Source organism: Sebastes umbrosus, chromosome 4, assembly GCF_015220745.1.
Source record: "Sebastes umbrosus isolate fSebUmb1 chromosome 4, fSebUmb1.pri, whole genome shotgun sequence".
NCBI classification, from domain to species: domain Eukaryota; kingdom Metazoa; phylum Chordata; class Actinopteri; order Perciformes; family Sebastidae; genus Sebastes; species Sebastes umbrosus.
Window position 1 is genome coordinate 1,799,066 of NC_051272.1, and position 19,183 is coordinate 1,818,248.

General features: G+C 41.9%; 2 protein-coding genes across 2 annotated transcripts in view; one reads left to right on the forward strand and one right to left on the reverse strand.

Moving 5' to 3' along the window:
• Nucleotides 1-4,549, reverse strand: part of nell2a (neural EGFL like 2a) — a 98,197-nt gene extending 93,648 nt beyond the window's left edge. The window contains exons 1-2 of the mRNA XM_037767356.1: nt 4,126-4,549; nt 3,739-3,867 (exon numbers count right to left, since the gene is read on the reverse strand). Coding sequence (XP_037623284.1) covers nt 3,739-3,867; nt 4,126-4,177 — 181 coding nt within the window. The 5' untranslated portion in view covers nt 4,178-4,549. The remainder of the gene's footprint in view (nt 1-3,738; nt 3,868-4,125) is intronic.
• A 9,118-nt stretch (nt 4,550-13,667) lies between these two features.
• Nucleotides 13,668-19,182, forward strand: dbx2 (developing brain homeobox 2). The gene is made up of 4 exons (XM_037767932.1): nt 13,668-13,982; nt 14,947-15,030; nt 17,326-17,510; nt 18,480-19,182. The coding sequence occupies exons 1-4, from the start codon at nt 13,703-13,705 to the stop codon at nt 18,672-18,674; spliced, it is 744 nt and encodes a 247-aa protein (XP_037623860.1). The 5' UTR covers nt 13,668-13,702; the 3' UTR covers nt 18,675-19,182.
• Nucleotide 19,183: the final 1 nt, after the last annotated feature.

A 19,183-nucleotide genomic window follows, 5' to 3' on the forward strand; every position in this document is an offset into this window, starting at 1 on the left:
AAAGCAGACTCTGACCACGGGGAGTTGGGGATAGTGTCAGTCAACAGTTTGGAAAGGTTGGGTAACTTTTTAAGCAACAGAATACACTGCAAAAAATATATATCAAAGGAAGAGGGATAATCTAATATTTAGATAGAAAATCAGTGTGGATTAGATTATCTAGTGTTGACTAAGCAAGGCTATCCGACTTCATTCAGGTAAATGTCACCTGTCCGTTAAAGATCCACCACAAGATCATACAGAAAAACCTCACTGAGTCCTAAAAGTCTTCAAGCCAGTTCATATGGATTTTCAATGACATTCAACCTGAGTTTGGGTTTGGAGAACACAAATTTTAACTGTTAAGCTTTGTTAAAAAAAACTAGCAACTAGGAAACTGAGAGCCGTGGGCGTCTCCAGGCAGGTATAGGCTCTAACAACACCGGTGAATTGCATCATGGGAAGTGGTTACAGCTGTTTTTGGATCTTGTCTCATATGAGAGAATAAAAGTCAGAATATCTCGGCCTTTGCTGCGATGATTCTGTCCACTCTTCTTCAAGTCTTTTAATAGTTTTAAGGCCTAGATTGCTGTGCTATCTTTTAAATAAATCAGGCCATCTGTGCTGTGTTTATTTACATGATACTCTACATTACTTTATGTTTTGCTGAGTTTTTGCAGAGTGCATTATACAACAGGAACTGCAGTGAGACAAATATGCTAAACATGGGAAGCATAGATGCACCGTGTTATCCGTTTGGCTCTCGTCCAAAGCCCCTTACAGCATCGAGAGCGAGCGTAGAAGTTCAGCGTGAACGTTACACTAACCTCTTTTGTCAGTGGGTTAATTACCTTATTGATTCCTGTAGGTAAATTCTCATTTTGCTCACTTGTCCTTTCCTTTAAGTGTGGAATTTGCTGCAAACCCCTCTGAACCTGCTCGATACAATCCAGCAGAAAGCTGCTTTCTGATAAAGACGAGTGAATCTGGCCTCTACAGGACTAAGCTGCCCCCCCACCCGTTGCATTACATCCTTCTCTATACAGCCCAATGCTCCGGTGTCTCATGTAGTTCACTAGCAGCTGGAGAATGCAGCCTCCTATACAGCGGGAACACACGATTGTCATTTCTATCCGTTACACTCACATTAATGCAGGATAACAAACTCACATCCACACACAGTTCCCTCTGTCTTCCTCCTCCCTCCCTCCTCCACACACACACACAGTGTTGCTGTATTATAAATGAGTCTCTTCCATCCCGTTACACCTCAGTGTCGCTGCAGTCGGGGACATAATCACCACAACATACACAGAAAACACCTCGCTGGCAGTGTTCAAACAGTCTGAGCAGGAGCATGCCTCTGACAGGGTTCACACACAGATACAATTACAGGGGGAGTGTTGCTCTGCAGCTGAAAGGATGCTTCTAGCAATTGTGTTGTTTGCACTTCCAATGAGTTTGGTCCATATACGCTTGTAGGGGGAGAGAGAGGGAGGGAGGTTTGGGGGGAGGGGAGGAGTGCTTCTGGGTGTGGCCCCTGTGCTTGTTTATACAGAGACAGATAGATGTCTAGATATTAAAAAACTGCGGGGGGGAAGTGCTAATGACGTGATGATTTTGTGGCCGAGTATCACCACCAGGCATCAGGACATGAGAGGAGCACAGCCCTGGGGCTTTTCTCCCTCTCTATTATGCCCGTCCCTGAGGTCCACCTCTCTTAATGCCACGCAATGTAGCGCTGACAGCTACCTTCAAAAGCATCAGCAGGGGTGCTCTAAACAGCAACCCCCCCCCCTCCCCACTGCTCACTGCTCTCCTCTTTCTCAGGCACAGAAAAAAACACACCGTGGCAGACAGAGATACAGAGATATGGTGAGCAGCAATTGCTTATCCACACACATGTACACATTTCTATACTGTGAATCTCTGAGCTCTCAGCAGCAGCAGCAGCAGCAGCAGCAGCTACCCCTCTTCCTGCCTCCACCCAGCACCCAGAGATAACAGCCTTCCCTTCGGGCAGGCAGGCAGGCAGGCAGCGGAGGGGACAGCCATGGATGTGTTCTGCCTGCTATCTAATGAGCGTCGGCATGTCACCGTGGGCCTGTCTGCTGGTCCCAGCCAGCCAAGCATCCATACATGTGGAATCAGCACAGTCTATCAAACAGCTGGCAGACAGCTTCTGCTTTCTCTCTTCTCTCTCCTTTCATTCTCAGTCTTTCTGCATCTCTACAGTATGTGTCTATTTCTGATCACAAACAAGCAGCGGCCCAGGTCTGCCTCGTTCTCCGGTACGCCTCTCTCTCCTGCCTGCCTCCCCCTCACCTCACCCAACGACGTTGACTTAACATAGACATCCCAAATGAAGGATGGAGGCGAGCTCTGCCATAAATAACGCAGCGCCTGGAATGTACTACTTAGCAAAAGGTAATAAGAGGAGGTATAATGACGGAGGGGTGCCAGTTGTGTTTTCTCCTTTTCGTGACAAAAGCTGTGGGAGCTTCTTTCTTTCCAGAACTGTCTTTGTTTCTCCCTCTTGCTACCTGCCTGTGTAGAGCACTTCTGAGTGTTGTCTACACAGAGGACATCAAATGGCCTGCCTTCACACAGAGATGCTGGAGTTGCTGCTCCATGCAGAAGTGCTGCTGTCTCAGCGGCTGTGCGGGGAGATTAGAAGATATCGGGAAGGAGGAGGGGGAGAGGAAAAAATGTCGACAAACGATTGTGGTGTTTCTCTGTCCCAAAACAACATTGTCACTTTGTGTGATCCACGTTGAGATCCTCCTCCTCCTCCTCCTCCTCCTCCTCCTCCTCCTCGAACGATGCCGTGTCTTTTGGTTTTTGTTGCCACACTGATGCTCCGTTTGCTACTTCAGGCTGATAGGCATCTCCATCCCTGTGGTGGGGGGGCTGTTAACAGTCTCATTTGGGTTGTAATGAGAGGCTGACATCAAATGACAGAGATGTAACACCGGCTGAACAGTGCATATTAAAGTCGAGCACGACCGCAGCTTTGACAACTCCATTTTGCACAGTGCCGTTTATAGATAACATAGTTAGCCTGTACACACACACACACACACACACACACACACACACACAGTGCTGTACAACTGACAACACGGACCCCTGACTCACTCTTGTACTCATTCATATTTTGGTTCGGACTGCTTAAACACTCCAGAAGATCTCCAACGGGCAGCGAGGGGCCCCTTCACTCCCATCATGCATCTCCATGAACGCAGGGTTTTGTCCCTGCCTAATCTGATTATGCTAAATCTGTCTATGATTCTTTGCGTGATTCATTCATCCATCTCTCCCCCCCGACTCTGCTCGGCCCTGCACTTGTTCATGAAGACCTAACATTGCCTATTGTTCAGGCAGGTGGCAGTCTAAGGGCCCCCCGAGCTAAGAAGAAAACTGCAAATCCATCGCATGCTGCTGCTGCACAGTCTCTTACACAGTTGTGCTATGGAACAGTAGGAATCACATACAAGCATAAGGGGCGACAGTGTTATCAGATGAGCTGAGATTTTCCCATCAGGCATCTCACTAGAGGAGCTGATCCCGCATCCTGTTAGTCTTACAAGTTGTTTAAACTAAATATTAAAAAGACAGCATCACTTTTCATTAAAAAGCAGTTTGCTTCACACGCAGGTCGCCTTCATCTGGACACATTTTATCTTCCATATCTGAAGAAAAACACAAGGAGTGTGTGTGTGTGTGTGTGTGTGTGTGTGTGTGTGTGTGGTACTGTACCTTGGAAGTGGAAAGCTCTAGACTCGCTGTGGAAGCCCTGGACCTGAGTAACTCCATCAAAGCCTTCTCCAAGCGTTAGTTCATCAAACACGCTGATGCGCAGGGCAGGGTCAACCCCAAAACCTACAACTAATGTGCAAACACACAACAAAAACAAAGGTGTCATTGTTATTAGCAGGCAAGGACACCTGTGATGCTATAAAACACATCCGCTGCTGGTGTCAGAGGGAAGAGATGGGAGGTTACTGTACTGTGTACAAGCTGAAAGATCAAGACTGATTATTTCTGACAAGGTGGCAAATCATCCAGAAACATCACATGATTTAATTATCTGTATCTCATCTTATCTGCTACAAGAGACGGTTACAGTGACAGCCCGTGTCCTACCTGAGGAGGCGCAAAATATGCCGAGAACCAGAAATAGCTGTAATAATCCCATGGTGAATGTATAAAAAAAAAAAAATTAGTCCATGTTGTGTCCACTTCCGAGAGACAGTGTTGTTCGATCACATGCGAATGATGTATCACCCCTCGCACAGAAGGCTATTACCAATCCCAAATGCTGAGCGGAGGCATCATCTCAACTTTAGATGCCCAGTGATGCAAAATCCGGATAGAAGAAGAAGAAGAAGAAGAAGAAGAAAAAAAGGGGGTAACAGTGTGCAAATTATTCCATGTAACGCAGAGTCTGCTCCATCAGCACCATCCGCGGCACAGGTGGATAACGGAGGGATGCACAAAGCGAGCAGCCGCTGCCTCAACCAGCTCAACAGACGCTCCTACAGCAGCAGCAGCCTGAATGAGAGCTGGAGGAGGAGGAGAGGAGAGGAGAGAGAGAGAGGAGAGGAGAGAGAGGGGAGGGGTTGGGGATGGAGGGAGGGAGGGAGGGAAACCTGTCGAGGAGTCAGAGAGAGAGAGAGAGAGAGAGAGAGAGAGAGAGAGAGAGAGGGAGAGAAAGAGGAACAATGAAGCCCCCTTGTGGCCTGAGATGAGAACCTCCCTGATGAATCCAAAACAGCCTCCTGGTATTGATTGAAACCACGCCTGTTGCCAAGAGAAGAAAATGACTACAGTGGCCCTCAAACCCTGATGGGAAAAATCATTCTGGGTCGGTAAATTCATTTTAAATTCCTTAGAGGTTTCCTTCAAACAACTATGTGATTTGACAAAATTATAAGTAAAATAAAGACTGTGTTCAGTTCATTAATTCCAGTTAAATGCTAAACTAGTTATCTACATGTAAGCAGATATCCAACATATATGAATAATAAAGTTTCCAAATAATGAATAATAAAACTAATTAAAATAACAGTTTCTATTTCTTAGTAGCCTACCAAACTACAGGTTTTTTTCCAGTAACATTTCAATAACTTATTAGGACGTTATTAGGAAAGAATGGACATAAATAATAACACTTTCACGTAAAAAGCATGCACGGCCGGCCCGGCGATGTCAACAAAGCACAGAGAAGCTCGGATTACATCACAAACAGAGAGGAAGATAGACTTCATTCTCTGCTCAGGTAGACATTACTCCTCTTTATCTTTACACAGACAATAGTTGTTTGATGCTATATTAATGCTCTCAATATCATATAGAGCGTCTGTAAAGTACACTAATTCTTACAAATATCTTGGTTTTGTTTTTAATGAAGGGAAAGCAGCAGTGGAGTCAGCAGGAAGAGTGTTACGGGCCTGTGAGTCTGACCTTGGCTTTTCAACATTGTCAAAACTTTATGATTCAATGGTACCCAATCGGATTTTACGCAGCAGGATTACCGGGTTTTAAGGAAGCCCCCTGACAGTAATGCTATCCAAAGCTGAGCCGTGAGGTTCTTTCTTGGGGTTTTAAAGCATCAGTAGGCGAGATTGGAGCAAATATGATTAAATAAAGTTATTTTTATAAAACGGTCGCTATATCGTGACAGTAGTACATGAAACAGGTAACCTGAAAAAAATCATGTGTCCTCCGGTGCTCCTAACGGCATCTGCAAGATTTCACAGACCGGAGGAAAACAAGCAGTAAGAGCTGATCTGAGGTCTGCTGTCCAGCTGCCGTCTATGAGAGCCAGCTGTCAATCACTCGTGAACTCCGACCAAACGGTGAAACTAGGCAGCGCTGATCAAATATGAATCAATATTCTGTTACGTTAATGCCTATTTCTCTCCTCAGATGTTCTCAGAATCATCTTGTAGTGCACGGTTTAGCTGTAAGATGAAGGAACGCCAAGTTCTAGTCACATGACCGGAGCACAGCCAATAGGAACGCTCTCTCAATGAAATGACCTGTGATTGGTCAAAGTCTCCCGTCACGGGCTAGAAGTTCTAAAGCCTTAAAACAGAGCCATGAGGAGGAGCAGAAGTCTCTCAGAACACTTGAATTACAATATGCTGAGAGGTTATTATGGGATTTTTGCCCAATGATGCCAAATATATACTGCCTACTGAAGCTTTAAAGGCTAAAAATATAAATAATACAAGCCTTAACTCATATTTTTGGATTTCTTCCCCCTCATACTTCTTATTCTTGTGATAATACAGTACATGGCCACTAAGATATAAATGATGAAGTACTACAAGCATCTGGATTTGCTGATTTGCTGTCTGTTAGTCTTGAAGACGTTCCAGCATTCATCCAAGAAGCTTCATCTGTTCTCCTGACAGGTGGAGCGTCCCCTAAGCAGTTAAACCTCTTCGGTGGGTTCACATTGACGTTACAACGAGGTCACAGACGTTATCAAAGTCAAATGGCCGTCATGATAGTCTTAAGTCTAATGAATGGAGGTGCTGTCAAACAGCCTGGGATTGAATGTCGAGGCGGCGTTATGAGCAGCAGGTAAGTGATGCTGCAGCCCCCCCCACCCCCTCTGCTCAGGAATGGCTGTTCCAGTTTGACGTAGACGGCCTCCTTTACAAACCATCTGTCTTATCTGTCCTCACAGAGGTCGATAGAGAAAATACCAACTGTCCCGACACATTAAGTTCACCAATGTGCCATAAATGCTTAAATCGTCCTCTGATCAGATTGATGTCCTCATGTCCTCCAGTATAAGCGTACAGTTTCGTTCTTTTTTCAATGGAGTCAAGTCACCCAGTAAAGCTGAAGTTTGGCGTTTGGGCAGGTGGTGTGAAAACGACTTGGCTTGTCTGTGTGACTCAGCCTTGTTAATGCCTTTTTATAGAGCACAGATGCTTTGTGCTTTCAATAGTTGTTTATGCGTCTTGCATCTTCTTCATCCGTGGGACCAATTACCATTTTGAAACCTTTTATCAGCGGCCATGCCATGCTAGTGATCTTTTCTTTTTTTTTTTTGTCTAAAGAAAAAAAGCTGATAAACAGTTACATTTCCCCTGAATGCTAATAAATTTCCTGCCAGATGGACACGAATCGAAGCCTTTTTCGTAACCGGCCTGTTCAGAGGCGATCCCAACAAATCCCAGCCAATCCCTGGATCGCTGGGAAAGTCTTTTGTTGGCTGGTGCCGGTCTGTTGAATCGGAGGCCAGCAGACATGATTATAGGGACGGTTCTGGATCCTGTGTGGGGCTCAGCTCCTTCCCAAGGACTCCAGATAGATTAACACCAACTTGTTTGTCATATCAATCCTTCCCCTTCGATCCAGCTCTCACTAATGCCAATAACATGTTGTTTTAATTAGGATTCATGCAAAACGGACGCTTATAAACAAATAGGCTCTTATCCATCTCCAGCTCTCATCCCTTGTTCATAAGTCCAGAGTGGGCAGCTAACGGGTATCAATAAAACAAAGACAGGCAAAGGGCTCTGCAGTGGCAGAGAGTCACATCTGCTGTGTGAGACGGCTTGCAACCCTCCATTCATTATTAATAATACCAGATTTCTTCTGGGTACAGACACAGGAAATGTAATTACTTTGTATCGCCTACAAGTCGCCATTTCCTAAAGTGCCATCAGGAAAATAAGAGTCATTAAAGCATGTGCCCAGCCAAGAATGAAAAGTAATAAACGAACACACACCTACTCTCCTGCTGTGCACACACACACACACACATACACTGAACCTCTGAGGTCAAGGGCGGTGGAACAGTGGAAGTCCTTCCTCTAAGAGATCCAGATGGGTGATGCATTACAAAGCTCCCAGAGGCTTATTCACTTTGGCCATGACGGCACCGTATAGACATACTAATGCCATATAGACTAAATGGGGATTGCTTTGCAGTAGCTGTGCCAGGATCTGAATGAACTGCAGAGTAACTGTCCCTCTATTGTTCCCACAGGGCTCTCCTGGGATTCATCGGTTGCTTAATTTCATATCATATTGACCTCGTCTGTCTTTCAAAATCAGACAATCACACATCATATTAAAAGCTGCAGGCTCTGACGATCTGTCTGCTCAATAATGTGTTATATTCACTGTCACCACTTTGGTGTTTTATGATCAATTTCAATAGAAAGGGTAGAATGTAGAGACTCCACATTCAACAACATGACTACATTATGATTCAACGGTGAGCATGGATGATGTCTCTACACCAGGGGTCTGCAACCTGCGGCTCCGGGGCCACATACAGCTCTTTAGCTCCTCTCCAGTGGCTCCCTGTGGATTTATAATACAATTTAGTGGAAATTAATAACTGTTTTGTTTACATTTTCATTTTTATTAATTAAATTGTTATCAAATTGTTGTAGGTCTATGGTACGACGGTACGACGGAGTATTAGGGCCACATTGAGGAAAAAAAATTAATCTGAGATTTAGAGAATAAAGTCATAATATTACGAGAATAAAGTCATAATAAGTCATAATAAAGTAGAAATGTTACGTGATATTTAACTTTTTTTCTCAGAAAGTTATGACTTTATTCTCATAATATAACGACTTCTTTTCTCGTAAAGTTATGACTTTATTCTCGTAATATTAAAATTTGTTCCCCCTCAATATGGCCCTAATACTCCGTGGTCTCTTTGGCCCTCACTGCATTAGACTTATATACTATATACTTAGCCTATAAACTGTGTTACCTTCATCACAATGATCAAATGTTTTTCGGCTCCAGACAGATTTTTTCTGCCTAAAATGTCTCTTTTGATCGTAACGGTTGCCGACCCCTGCTCTACATAGACATGTTTAAATTCCTACAACAACAAAATGGTCAGCAACACAAAGAACTGCATTTAGAAGATCAAAACAAGTGTGGGGAAAAATAGAACAAAATATAGTATTAAAAAAAAATAAGATTTCCAGGAACAATATAAAACAAAAGCTTTTTTCTTTTTCTTTTTCTTTTTTTTATTTCATTCATGCCATGAACTACAGATGGTTTTGTGTTGGTTCTCATTCTCTCAGTGCCATCTTGTGTGCACGGCAGTGAGTTGCAGTGAAAGCATCAGAGTGCAGCAGTACTGAGGTACAACAGACAGTGTCGCCCTCGGACCACAACGCCAGCGCTAAAGACTAGATGACCTGAGATACGAGCAACGCAAAGTAACTGTAGGAGCAAGGTAGAGTGTGAGAGACGAGAAAGAGAAATAGACTCCAGGACCTTCCTTTTAAAGTTAAACAATGGTTTTGTCAAAAGGGTTTATCTTTACCCTGATGGGAATGACATCTCTTATGACGGATTGAGCAGTATAATCCTAGAATACAGGAATATCAGAATTGATGAGTGCCAATGTGTAGAGAAAAAAAGTGAAATTTTATTCACTTAATATTGCTGTTTTGTAGAAGATACAGGACCCCAGGACTCACACCAGCAGACTGAGGAACAGTTTTTTCCCCCAGGCCATCAGACTCGAATAGATAATTGAATAGATAATTCATACGACACTCTCTCACAAGAAGTGCAATAAACATGCAACACTTCAATCAATACAATGTGTAATATAAAAAAATAAATAAAAATAAATAAAAATAAAAATGCAATATTTTTATAGTACCCAACTCTGCTCCTATATTTATCTCACCGCCTCTTATACTATATATATATATATATATATATATATATATGTTCTTAATATGCCCTTGTACAAAGTATTTCCTTTTATTATTGTAATATAACTTATTCTTTTTAACGGAGCTTCCCAACAAAAAGTATTTCACACGATTGTACTTGTATAACCGGCGTGACAATAAACCTCTTGAGTCTTGAATCTTGTGATCTTTTCATATATGGTTCTGTGTATTTGTGTATTAACTTTGCTTGCAAGCAGTTTCCAAATAACAGAGGAGCAATTATCTTTGTGCAGCTTTTTCAGTAAAAGGTCACAGTGTTTAGCTACAACCAGTCAATTCATTCTTAAAATAATCATCTTTCAATCGATCAATTCTTTCAATTTCAAACATAAATTGAGGTTAGGGACAATGGGTGTTTTCTTTTTTTGTTTCTGTTGGTCAATGAGCATCGTTCCTAACAGATAAATTAATAAAAAATAAACAAGATATCACATCACTAACGAGCTTGAATTGAACCTGCTCTAAAGGCCGTATGCTGACGTACTTTTTTTTAGTTTTTCTTAACTTTACTACCACACAACCCCCGTGTGTGAGTGGGCAGGCTGACGTCATCGCTCTGCAAAAGCTCCATTTTCTCCGCACACACTAAAAAGAACAAGCTGGCATTTTAACATCTATCCACTTTGGATGGAGTCATGGAAATGAATGAGTAAAAACAGCAGATTAACATGAACACAGAGAGCTGAAACGGAGCCACAAAGACGTGTTTTAAATGTAACCGGCTTAATATGGTCATACTCTTAATGGAAGCATGGTTATTATACGTATGTTGATCTTTTATAGACTGTCCACGCAGTGCAGTTGCTCAACACAGCCACTCCCATTCACCCCCCACCCCCTGGATCCTATTGTGAATGTGTGCAGTGAGCTGGCTCATTGGGCCCTCACGGTGAATGGCCCGATAGCCATTCACTCGGCACACAGAAGCTCATTAGAACTCTATAGACACACAATTGTGAGGCTCACATTAGAAACTTCCTCCTCTGAGGCACAGACACCGCACACAAAGTGCCAGTTTGCTGCTAAGCTAAGCGCATTGTCTTCCTGATTCATAGAGCTTGGCCCTCCATTCACGATATTAAGTTCGAGTGGTGGAATATCAATTGCGTGTGCAATGGGCCGGTATCTTTTTAAGAGCTTTAGTGGGGTTAAAAAAGAGAGAGAAAAGGGGATCTCAGCCGGTCTGCAGAGTGCTAGCTTTCAACAGGGGCCATTGTGGGGATGCTGAATGAAGGGACCCCTATTTTTTTTCCCTCCATTTCTAAAAAAGAGATGGACATCAAATAAATTCACATGAACTTGCTTCAGGGTGTTTCCAAGACCTCCTGTTTAAGAATAGCCTAATTATACCTCCCGCTCCCGGAGAGCTCTATTGGAATCCGGCTAATTACGAAGTGGTGAATCTTAATGATGATACGCTCTTAGCAGCGCCTTTTTTACAATGTGCACAGAAGTCGCGTGAGATCGGTTCTACCTATGAACGCAGAGAAATATATGATTCTAACAGGAGCAAATCAGGAGCGTTGTTAGCTTTAAGATGCTCGTACCAACTTTTAAAATCGCCACACATTCTTATTCGTTGCTGAAAGGTTAATTCAAGTGGAAAGAAAGTGTGTAAACTGAACAAATATCCTCATAAAACATAATTTGACCACAATCAAAGTGTAAATAAATACAGTTAAAGCCCAGAGAGCAGTCTGGGGTTTCCTCTCTGTCATATAAACTAATGACTCTCCACCAAACAAAAAGCCTCGGGGGGGTACTATCACAGCCACTGGTCTCCATGTGGAGCATGTTAACACACACTCGCCACACACAAAAGTAGATAGCGCACAGACTTGCTAACACTCATCATGTGACAGAGCGCTATGCCTTCTCCACCAGTCTGAGGAATAAAACCTCAAATTTGATTACAAGCAACCTTTGGCTCCCTGGCCGTCGCACAATAGGCCGAGCTGTCTGGGCCAATTTCCATGCTCAGCATGAGGTATCTACACGCGCAGACTGGAGCTCCCTGCAACCCCCCTCACACCCCCCCGACCAGTGTGGATATGCCTGTTTACTGTGCCTAAACTCCGGGTCTGTCGCCCCTCTTGTTGGACTTTCTATTATGATGCTGAGGATCATTAGTTGCAGTGTGAAAGGTTACACAAGCCTCTCATTGGACGTGTTTGTACCAAAACATCACTACATGCATGTGTGTCCGTCCGTCTGTCCGTCTGTGTGACCGTTTTTATTTTACAGTTGCAACATGCAGCGAATCCCCCCCCCCCCCCCCGACACCGACGACTGGCATGAGATAAATATTTAAGTGGTTGAGTCTGATGTCTGACCTAGATGTAAGGAAGCGGAAAACACAGTTAATAACTATTTAAAATGTTAACTCTGTGGTTTTACAGTTTTTATGACTTATGAAATGCACTTATTTAACAATCAAACCTTTAAATTTATGCTAATATAGTAATAAAGAGTCTAAAATCTCTGAAATGCAGTTTTTAACTTTCTCATATAGGATAGTCAATACCTGTGTTTTTTTCAGTTTATGTATGTAAAGTAGTGGTTGAGTTTTGTAAAATGACAGAAATTTTTAGGGATATATTTTCTTGCAATTATACAATTTTAAATAAATTAATAACAGTATTTTATTTTTACGTATTTGAAAGAAATATATCGGCATAACAAAAGTATTCTTTTGTAAAATTACAGAGTCCTGCTACTTTCATCAATAAAGAATACTTTCAAATTAGCAGCAAAAGCTGTTGAAAAGACCGATATTTAATGCATTTCATTTATACAGATTTTTTTTTGTTAAAACACATTTTAATAAACGGTTCATTCTTGTAATTTTAACATGATTTTCCTATCATTTTGAAATACTAAATAATAATATAATAAATAAATTAAAAAAACGAATCCTACCAGGACATAAACCTTCTCTAAGTGTAAAATAAATGTCTTTACTGGCAAATAAACTAGTTTATTACCAAAATTGAACAAGGAAGGTTGTCTTTAATACTCAAATATAAAATGTTTTTTTCAATATACAGTAATTGTTAAAGAAACATTGTCAGTCTGAGTATTATGTGATGCATCCACAGAAACATTTTCTTTCTTCATTTTTATAAAATGTTCAATTTCATAACTTTCATTTTAAAGATTTAAAAATAGCAGTAAAAGTGTGTTGAACTGTTATATAGAAATATTAATACAATTCCTATTACGCAATTGCATATAATTGAAAAAAAAAGCAAGGTTACCATCAAATTCATTAAGAAATGAAAATAATGTATAAAGATAATTGAGTCATCTTGTAAGGTAATGTAAGGTGACATTTCTTTAGATGAAAAATCAAAGTTTTCCTCTCATTAGCTTCTTCCACTTCGCTCATCTTTGAGCAGAAAACATCTCGTCTTAAAATTAGATTACATTACTTTGCTAACCCATATTTATTCACACTAACGTGAGCTGTTTTTAAAACATTTTGCGATCACAGAAAACCCTCGCAGAGCAAAGTTTCTGGAATGAAACAGAAAAAAAAAGCACATTGCAAATGAACTGCTTCGGGGTTTGAATGAGGCACAATGGGAGGCTGGAGAAAAGAGAAAACTATTTACTACTGGAGAAGACTGTTTGGTGCATGTTAAACTTTGGCCAGCAGTTCATTGTCTCTGGTGTCTATCATTTAATAGGCTAGTTGACATAATGAATGAGCCAGACCCACCTTCTGCCACTCCAGAAAGGGCCCAGCCTTATCTGAATTGAGAAGCACATTAGAGCCTCTCAGCCAATCACGACTCAGCCCCCGCAGCAAAGTGCAAGGCCCGAAAGAGGAAGAGCAGAGAAACTTTTGTTTTCCTCAGAGTTTAATGAAGTTGGCCTGGTCACTCAAGAGGGGATTAAAGGAGAATATAGTGTCACTGAGCTGTGACTGCTGAAGAGGGAACTCAAGTGTTTCGGGTCACTGTGTGAACAGGATGCTCTCAGTTCAGAGCTGCACCAGGAGGAATATGGCTGCCGGCTCTCCTCCTGCTTTACCGGGCTTCGGCAACTCCGGAAAGAGTTTTCTTATTGACAATCTGCTGCAGTCGCAGACGCCTTCGGCACGTCCAGACGGGACGGCAGGTGGACACCTGAGACGGGCAGCGTGTGAACGCCCGAGGAGAAGCTGGGGCTCTGAGCATGGAGCCTACCAGCACCAGGCCAGCAGTCCCCAGCAGGGGAAAGACTTAGGAGGACATCTTCTGCCTCACTCAGGTAAACACATTCTCTTCTTTATGAAGATTTAACAAACTAAATCTAATATATTTAGATTATAGGAAGGATTTTAAATGTGTGGAACTACAAAGTTACACCGTGTTCCATAACGCCAGCAATTTTTCTTTTTTTTTCTTCCATGAGTATTTTATTTCTGATTCTCCCGTTATATTCATTTAAAGGACAAATTGTTGAACTGTTTTTTTTTTTTAGGCTGGATAATATTCATAGGTCTAAAATTGAATTTATAGATTATATGCATCTTTGTAAAAGATGTCACAGATATAAGTGTGGTGTAAGTCACTGACATTTTTTTTTTTACTTTTATAAAACAATTTAATCAAGACAGATTATTAACCATTGCATTTTCCCTGCTTTGCTTTTGCAAATGTTCCTGTCACATGTTACTGTGAGTAAACCAGAGTAAAGAAATAACTTTAAAGCCTCTTTTATAACTTAAATATGAACTATATTTTCAAATGTTAATATAGGTCTCGATGGGGGAATTATCACTCACTGAAGTAAGAATTTGGTGAAATCTAACTTTTGAAATGTATATGTACAATATTTTAAATTTTAATATCAAACAATTAAAATAAAATTACGATAAAACTTTGCAAACTTTATTTTATTTTTTATTATGGTGTGTTCATTAATAGAGCCTAATTAATATTTAAGCAATTCATTTTTAATCTGAATTAGTTTGTCTCTTAGATTGCGTGATTTTCAAATCAAATATAGCTGTTAAAACATCTAAATAAAAAAGAAAGTTATCTGTATCTGTGTGCATCACCTAAAGCTTAGCACTGCTGTAACAACGTAGATAACAAAAACTAGACTAAGGGAGGACTCCAAATGTCTTCAGAAGTGGGCGCTGATCCAGGTGTAGTCCCTTGTGGACCGTACCTGTCTGACCTGTCTCCTACAGGACCAGATCTGACTGTTCCTATCTCTCTCTCTGCAGGTGTACTGAGCAGTGTTTTCCTGCGCAGCCCGCAGTATCTGCTGGCATGCTGCGGTGGGTCCAGCCCTCCCCCTGTCTTCTCCAGTGAGTGTTTTATGCCTCATCAGCGATGCCTCAGCTCCTCTCTAAGCATTAGCAGCAGGGTCTCCCATGCTTTCCACAGCTAATTACCGATGCAATGCCAAAGAGCTAATTCTCCGCTCAACTCTGCACGGCTCTATTCATAACCATTCACGGCTGTTTAGGACGGGGAAGAGGGGTGGGTTGCGAGGCTTTCAAGAGTCCCCGGGGGCCCCCTGTTTTGTACTTGCAAATACACACTTTTACTAGCGCAAATATGCAGAGCTAATAAACATCTTGTCTTCTGTCATATTAAGATTATAATTACCAGGTGTGAGTTGCTGAAAAATGCAGATTGTTTCAAAGCTTAGCACATTAGTGAGTTTGGTTGTGAATCCCAACAGCTTCAAGTTTTATTTTCAGGCTGCATGAAATTTGAAAACATGCAGAAAACCTTTAATTGCGCCGGAAATGTTAAAATATTCCTCTGAACTGCGACTAGAAATGTCTCAGTTCATAACTTGTAGCTGTATTGCACTCCTAGTAGTACTAATTAAGACAAACCACTGTCTTATTTTGGCACTATCCCACAGCAATTGGAAGTCATTAGTTTACGCAACCTGTGATGCCTGTCAGATGTTGTTTTAAAATGGCACAAATCAAAAAAAGCCCTCATCCCACAAGTCCCTGAGGTCCTCTTAGTAGGCTGACACTTTCCCACAGTGCCCAGCAACACAACAATGCCAAGTCGGGCCGTGACCAATTGGCACTTTCACTCCACCATCCACACGCGACCTCACCGCAATTTTTCACTGCAGCAATGAACTCCGCTAAGCACAAAAAAAACTCGCCCATTTCTCTACAGAAGAGGGCCGGACCAGGAACATCCCCCGGCCCATTGTGTGGCTAAAGAGCTTGGTCCGCCAACCCCCCCTCTTTTCTCCTGTCCTTCAACTCTCATTCCTGCCCATTGGAGACTTCTTGACTAGGACATAAAGCATTCAATGAAAGTGACTTTTATAGACTTTTTGGAGCTCATCTTCACATACAAACTGGCTTCATACCTGCAAGTGAAAAGATTTAGTGTTGGGCCACTGAGCCATCGAGTAATGGCATTTCCACTGAACGGCTCTATTGTTGGTGTCCAACAGGGCTCTATGGCCGGCCCACTGGGGCAGACACACACGTTGCCCAGGAATGACCTGGTAATCAGCTATTTAAGTGAAAGCCATTGAGTCCCAATAGAGAAGTGAGAAGCATGTCCAAACCTGTTATGTGCTCCCTAGAGGTGGTCTGTGTGCAGATTTGTCGTACAGATTAAAAAGGCAACGTTGAATAGATTGGATAAATTGTTCCACTTGACTTTTGTTGTGCGTGCACCTGTGAGTGAAGTAGCGTGGGATTGCTCCTCACAGTTCACCAAATCCCTTTTTTCTCAGCTGAAGTGGCTTTTTATTCTCTTTAGTCACCCCCAGTTTGTTAAATTGGACAAATAGAAAAAGAGAAATCAAAAGTGAGTGTGACAAAAACGGGCATGATCTCGGGTTGAAAAGGTAGGAAATGGTTGGTAAAGTGTGCATATTGATCGCGGACAGAATTGGATTTTGTGCCTTTTAGATCAAAATTGTCTAAATCCTGAAACACTTGGGAAAGTGATGGGTTGCGTCTGAAACTCCATATTGCTATTTAGTACGCTAAAACAGTATGTGAGATATTTTAGCATGTCTGAAACCTTAGTATGAAACCAACAGTACGCAAATTGCATACTACTTCCGGTAAATTATTACAGTGTGCAACGCTGGACACTACGGTGGCATAAATATCCCACAATGCAGTAGTGACGACAACATTCATAACAGACTTTGACAGACAGCACTGAAACATCAATAACGCTTCAATTTAACTATAAGTAAAAGATTTCAATTTATTTGGTGTAATATATTTTAAAGATTAATTCAGACTTTGTCTTGGTTACATGAGGTTGGCATGGGTTACCGTGGTTACATAGCGACGTAAATTACTGTTCAGTGCGTACGAAAAGATACATACTGCTGTTAATTCACACAAACGTATGTTGAACAATAGTACACATATTTAGCATGTAGTGCATAGTATGTGATTTCAGACAAAGCAAATAATGTGCATCTCAATTCACGAAACGTAACCTCTGCATCCCCCCGGCTGCTACTTGAACCCCCGTTTCATATGAAGTTACACTTTATATTCCATCAATGACAGCTACTAAACAATGACTGATGTTGACATATGGTAGCTCTGGTCAGCACACTGACATCAATATATGCTTTTTTTATGTTTCAGAGGGAGCAAATATTCGAATGTGGTCTGCTGATATAAGTCCTAAATCACGCCGAGGGATCCTTAGGAGGGCTGTGTTCTCCGAGGAACAGCGGAAGGAGCTGGAGAGAACTTTTCGGAGACAGAAATACATCAGCAAGACGGACCGGAACAAACTGGCAGCTGATCTCAGTCTCAAGGAGTCACAGGTAATCAAGGCCCAATTAATTACATTTTTGTCTGATTAATCTCTGATCCTCAAAGACCTTAAGAAGAAAAAGGGCTGTCTGTCAAACTTAATGCGATAACGCAAATTATTTCAATGCCACTAATTTCTTTAACGCAATCGATCTTTCAGAGATTGTAGCGGCTCAGTTTCAAGCTAGAGTGAAGCTACTGGTATCATATGAAACTAGAGAAACCTAAAGAATCCACTGTTACCAACCCGGTCATACTAGCTTGTTGGGAAGGAAAAACTGGCACTCAACACAGTGAGGCGACACACGTCAGCTAAAAGCACAATATCACTCTATATTTCAGCTGCTTGGCAGTAATGTTAGCTGACCAGACGAAGGTCTCTCCATGAATCAATGCTGATCCTAGTGTTGGCTTTTCATGCCTCAGCCTCCCGACCGCGACCGGAGAGAACGGGGGAGACGCCGGAGTTTTGGTCGGAGACGATAACGTTTCTCTCTGCGGAGCCCCGTCACTTCACAAGACACGGGAAACCTCTGTTGGTCTGGAGGAGCTGCAGCAGTTATTTCTGCACAAACGTCCACTGAACATTCACTAGATATTCTCAGAGCTAAACTAACTCTTGCACGTGAGAGGTGGAGCGAGAGAGTGAGAACGAGCGCGGTGTGTGAGTGAAGGCAGGCATAGGAGCAAAGTACAGCAGAGACTCCGGTCCTGGAGACCAAAGCTAAGGTTTTGGTGCCTCCGTGTAGTTTGTGTTGGAGTCTGAGTCTGAACAGCGTAGACACACGCGAGCGCGCATGGGACACCGACCCGCAATGATTTATACGTGTAAGAAGTTACAAACAGTCCCTTTAAGGTACATTTTGAACAGATAAAAAATATGATTAATTGCAATTAACTATGGACAATCAAGCGATTATTTGTGATTAAATATTTCCAGTCCTAAAAAACAACAACATCTGTGTACTTTCTTCATTTAGGTGAAGATCTGGTTCCAGAACCGCCGAATGAAGTGGAGGAACTGTAAGGAAAAGGAGGTTCATAACACTCGCTCCCCGATGGATGAGCTCATGGCCCGAGGTCTTGCTCAGGAGGAGGAAGACGAACCATCGCAGAGCCACTCTGACTCAAAGAGTGAGAGATCAACACCACAGAAGAGAGTCTGGGACACATGAGAGGCTGGAGGGAGTGGAAAGTGAAACCAATGACTTTCTCAAATCCACAAAAAAAAACCTGTAAAAAAAGGCTACAGTGCTGGGAGGGAGGAGACTAACAATGATATTAACTTTTCAATGCATGTATAACTGTCTTGTTCCATCATAAATGTATTTAGGTTCAATTGCTGGGTCAATCATCTTTATTGCATTACACTGGCTTCAGTTAGCAATTTATTGGTTATTACACTGAAAAGTCTTTCCAGGAAAGATTCCAACTCGTTGATTGTAAATGCAATCAGTTAAATGCACAAATGAGTCACTTCATTTAATGCATTTATATATCAGACTTTATTATTCATGTTTTGGTCAGCTTTACAGTAATACTCTGCTCATAATCCAAAAGTGAAGACCAATTTCACTTAGTATATTTTGTAAATATGTTTTTTGTTTTTTTTCATGATCATGAATTCATAGATCAACTGTAAATAGTGTTTCAATAAATCCTGATTTTCACCTTGCTTATTCAT

Excerpts from the sequence above, each read along its gene's own strand:
- dbx2 (XM_037767932.1), top strand. The coding sequence starts at position 13,703 with ATGCTCTCAGTTCAGAGCTGCACCAGGAGGAATATGGCTGCCGGCTCT. Across the intron at positions 13,983-14,946 it reads ACATCTTCTGCCTCACTCAG|GTGTACTGAGCAGTGTTTTC; the intron begins GTAAACACATTC and ends CTCTCTCTGCAG. Across the intron at positions 17,511-18,479 it reads TCAGTCTCAAGGAGTCACAG|GTGAAGATCTGGTTCCAGAA; the intron begins GTAATCAAGGCC and ends TTCTTCATTTAG.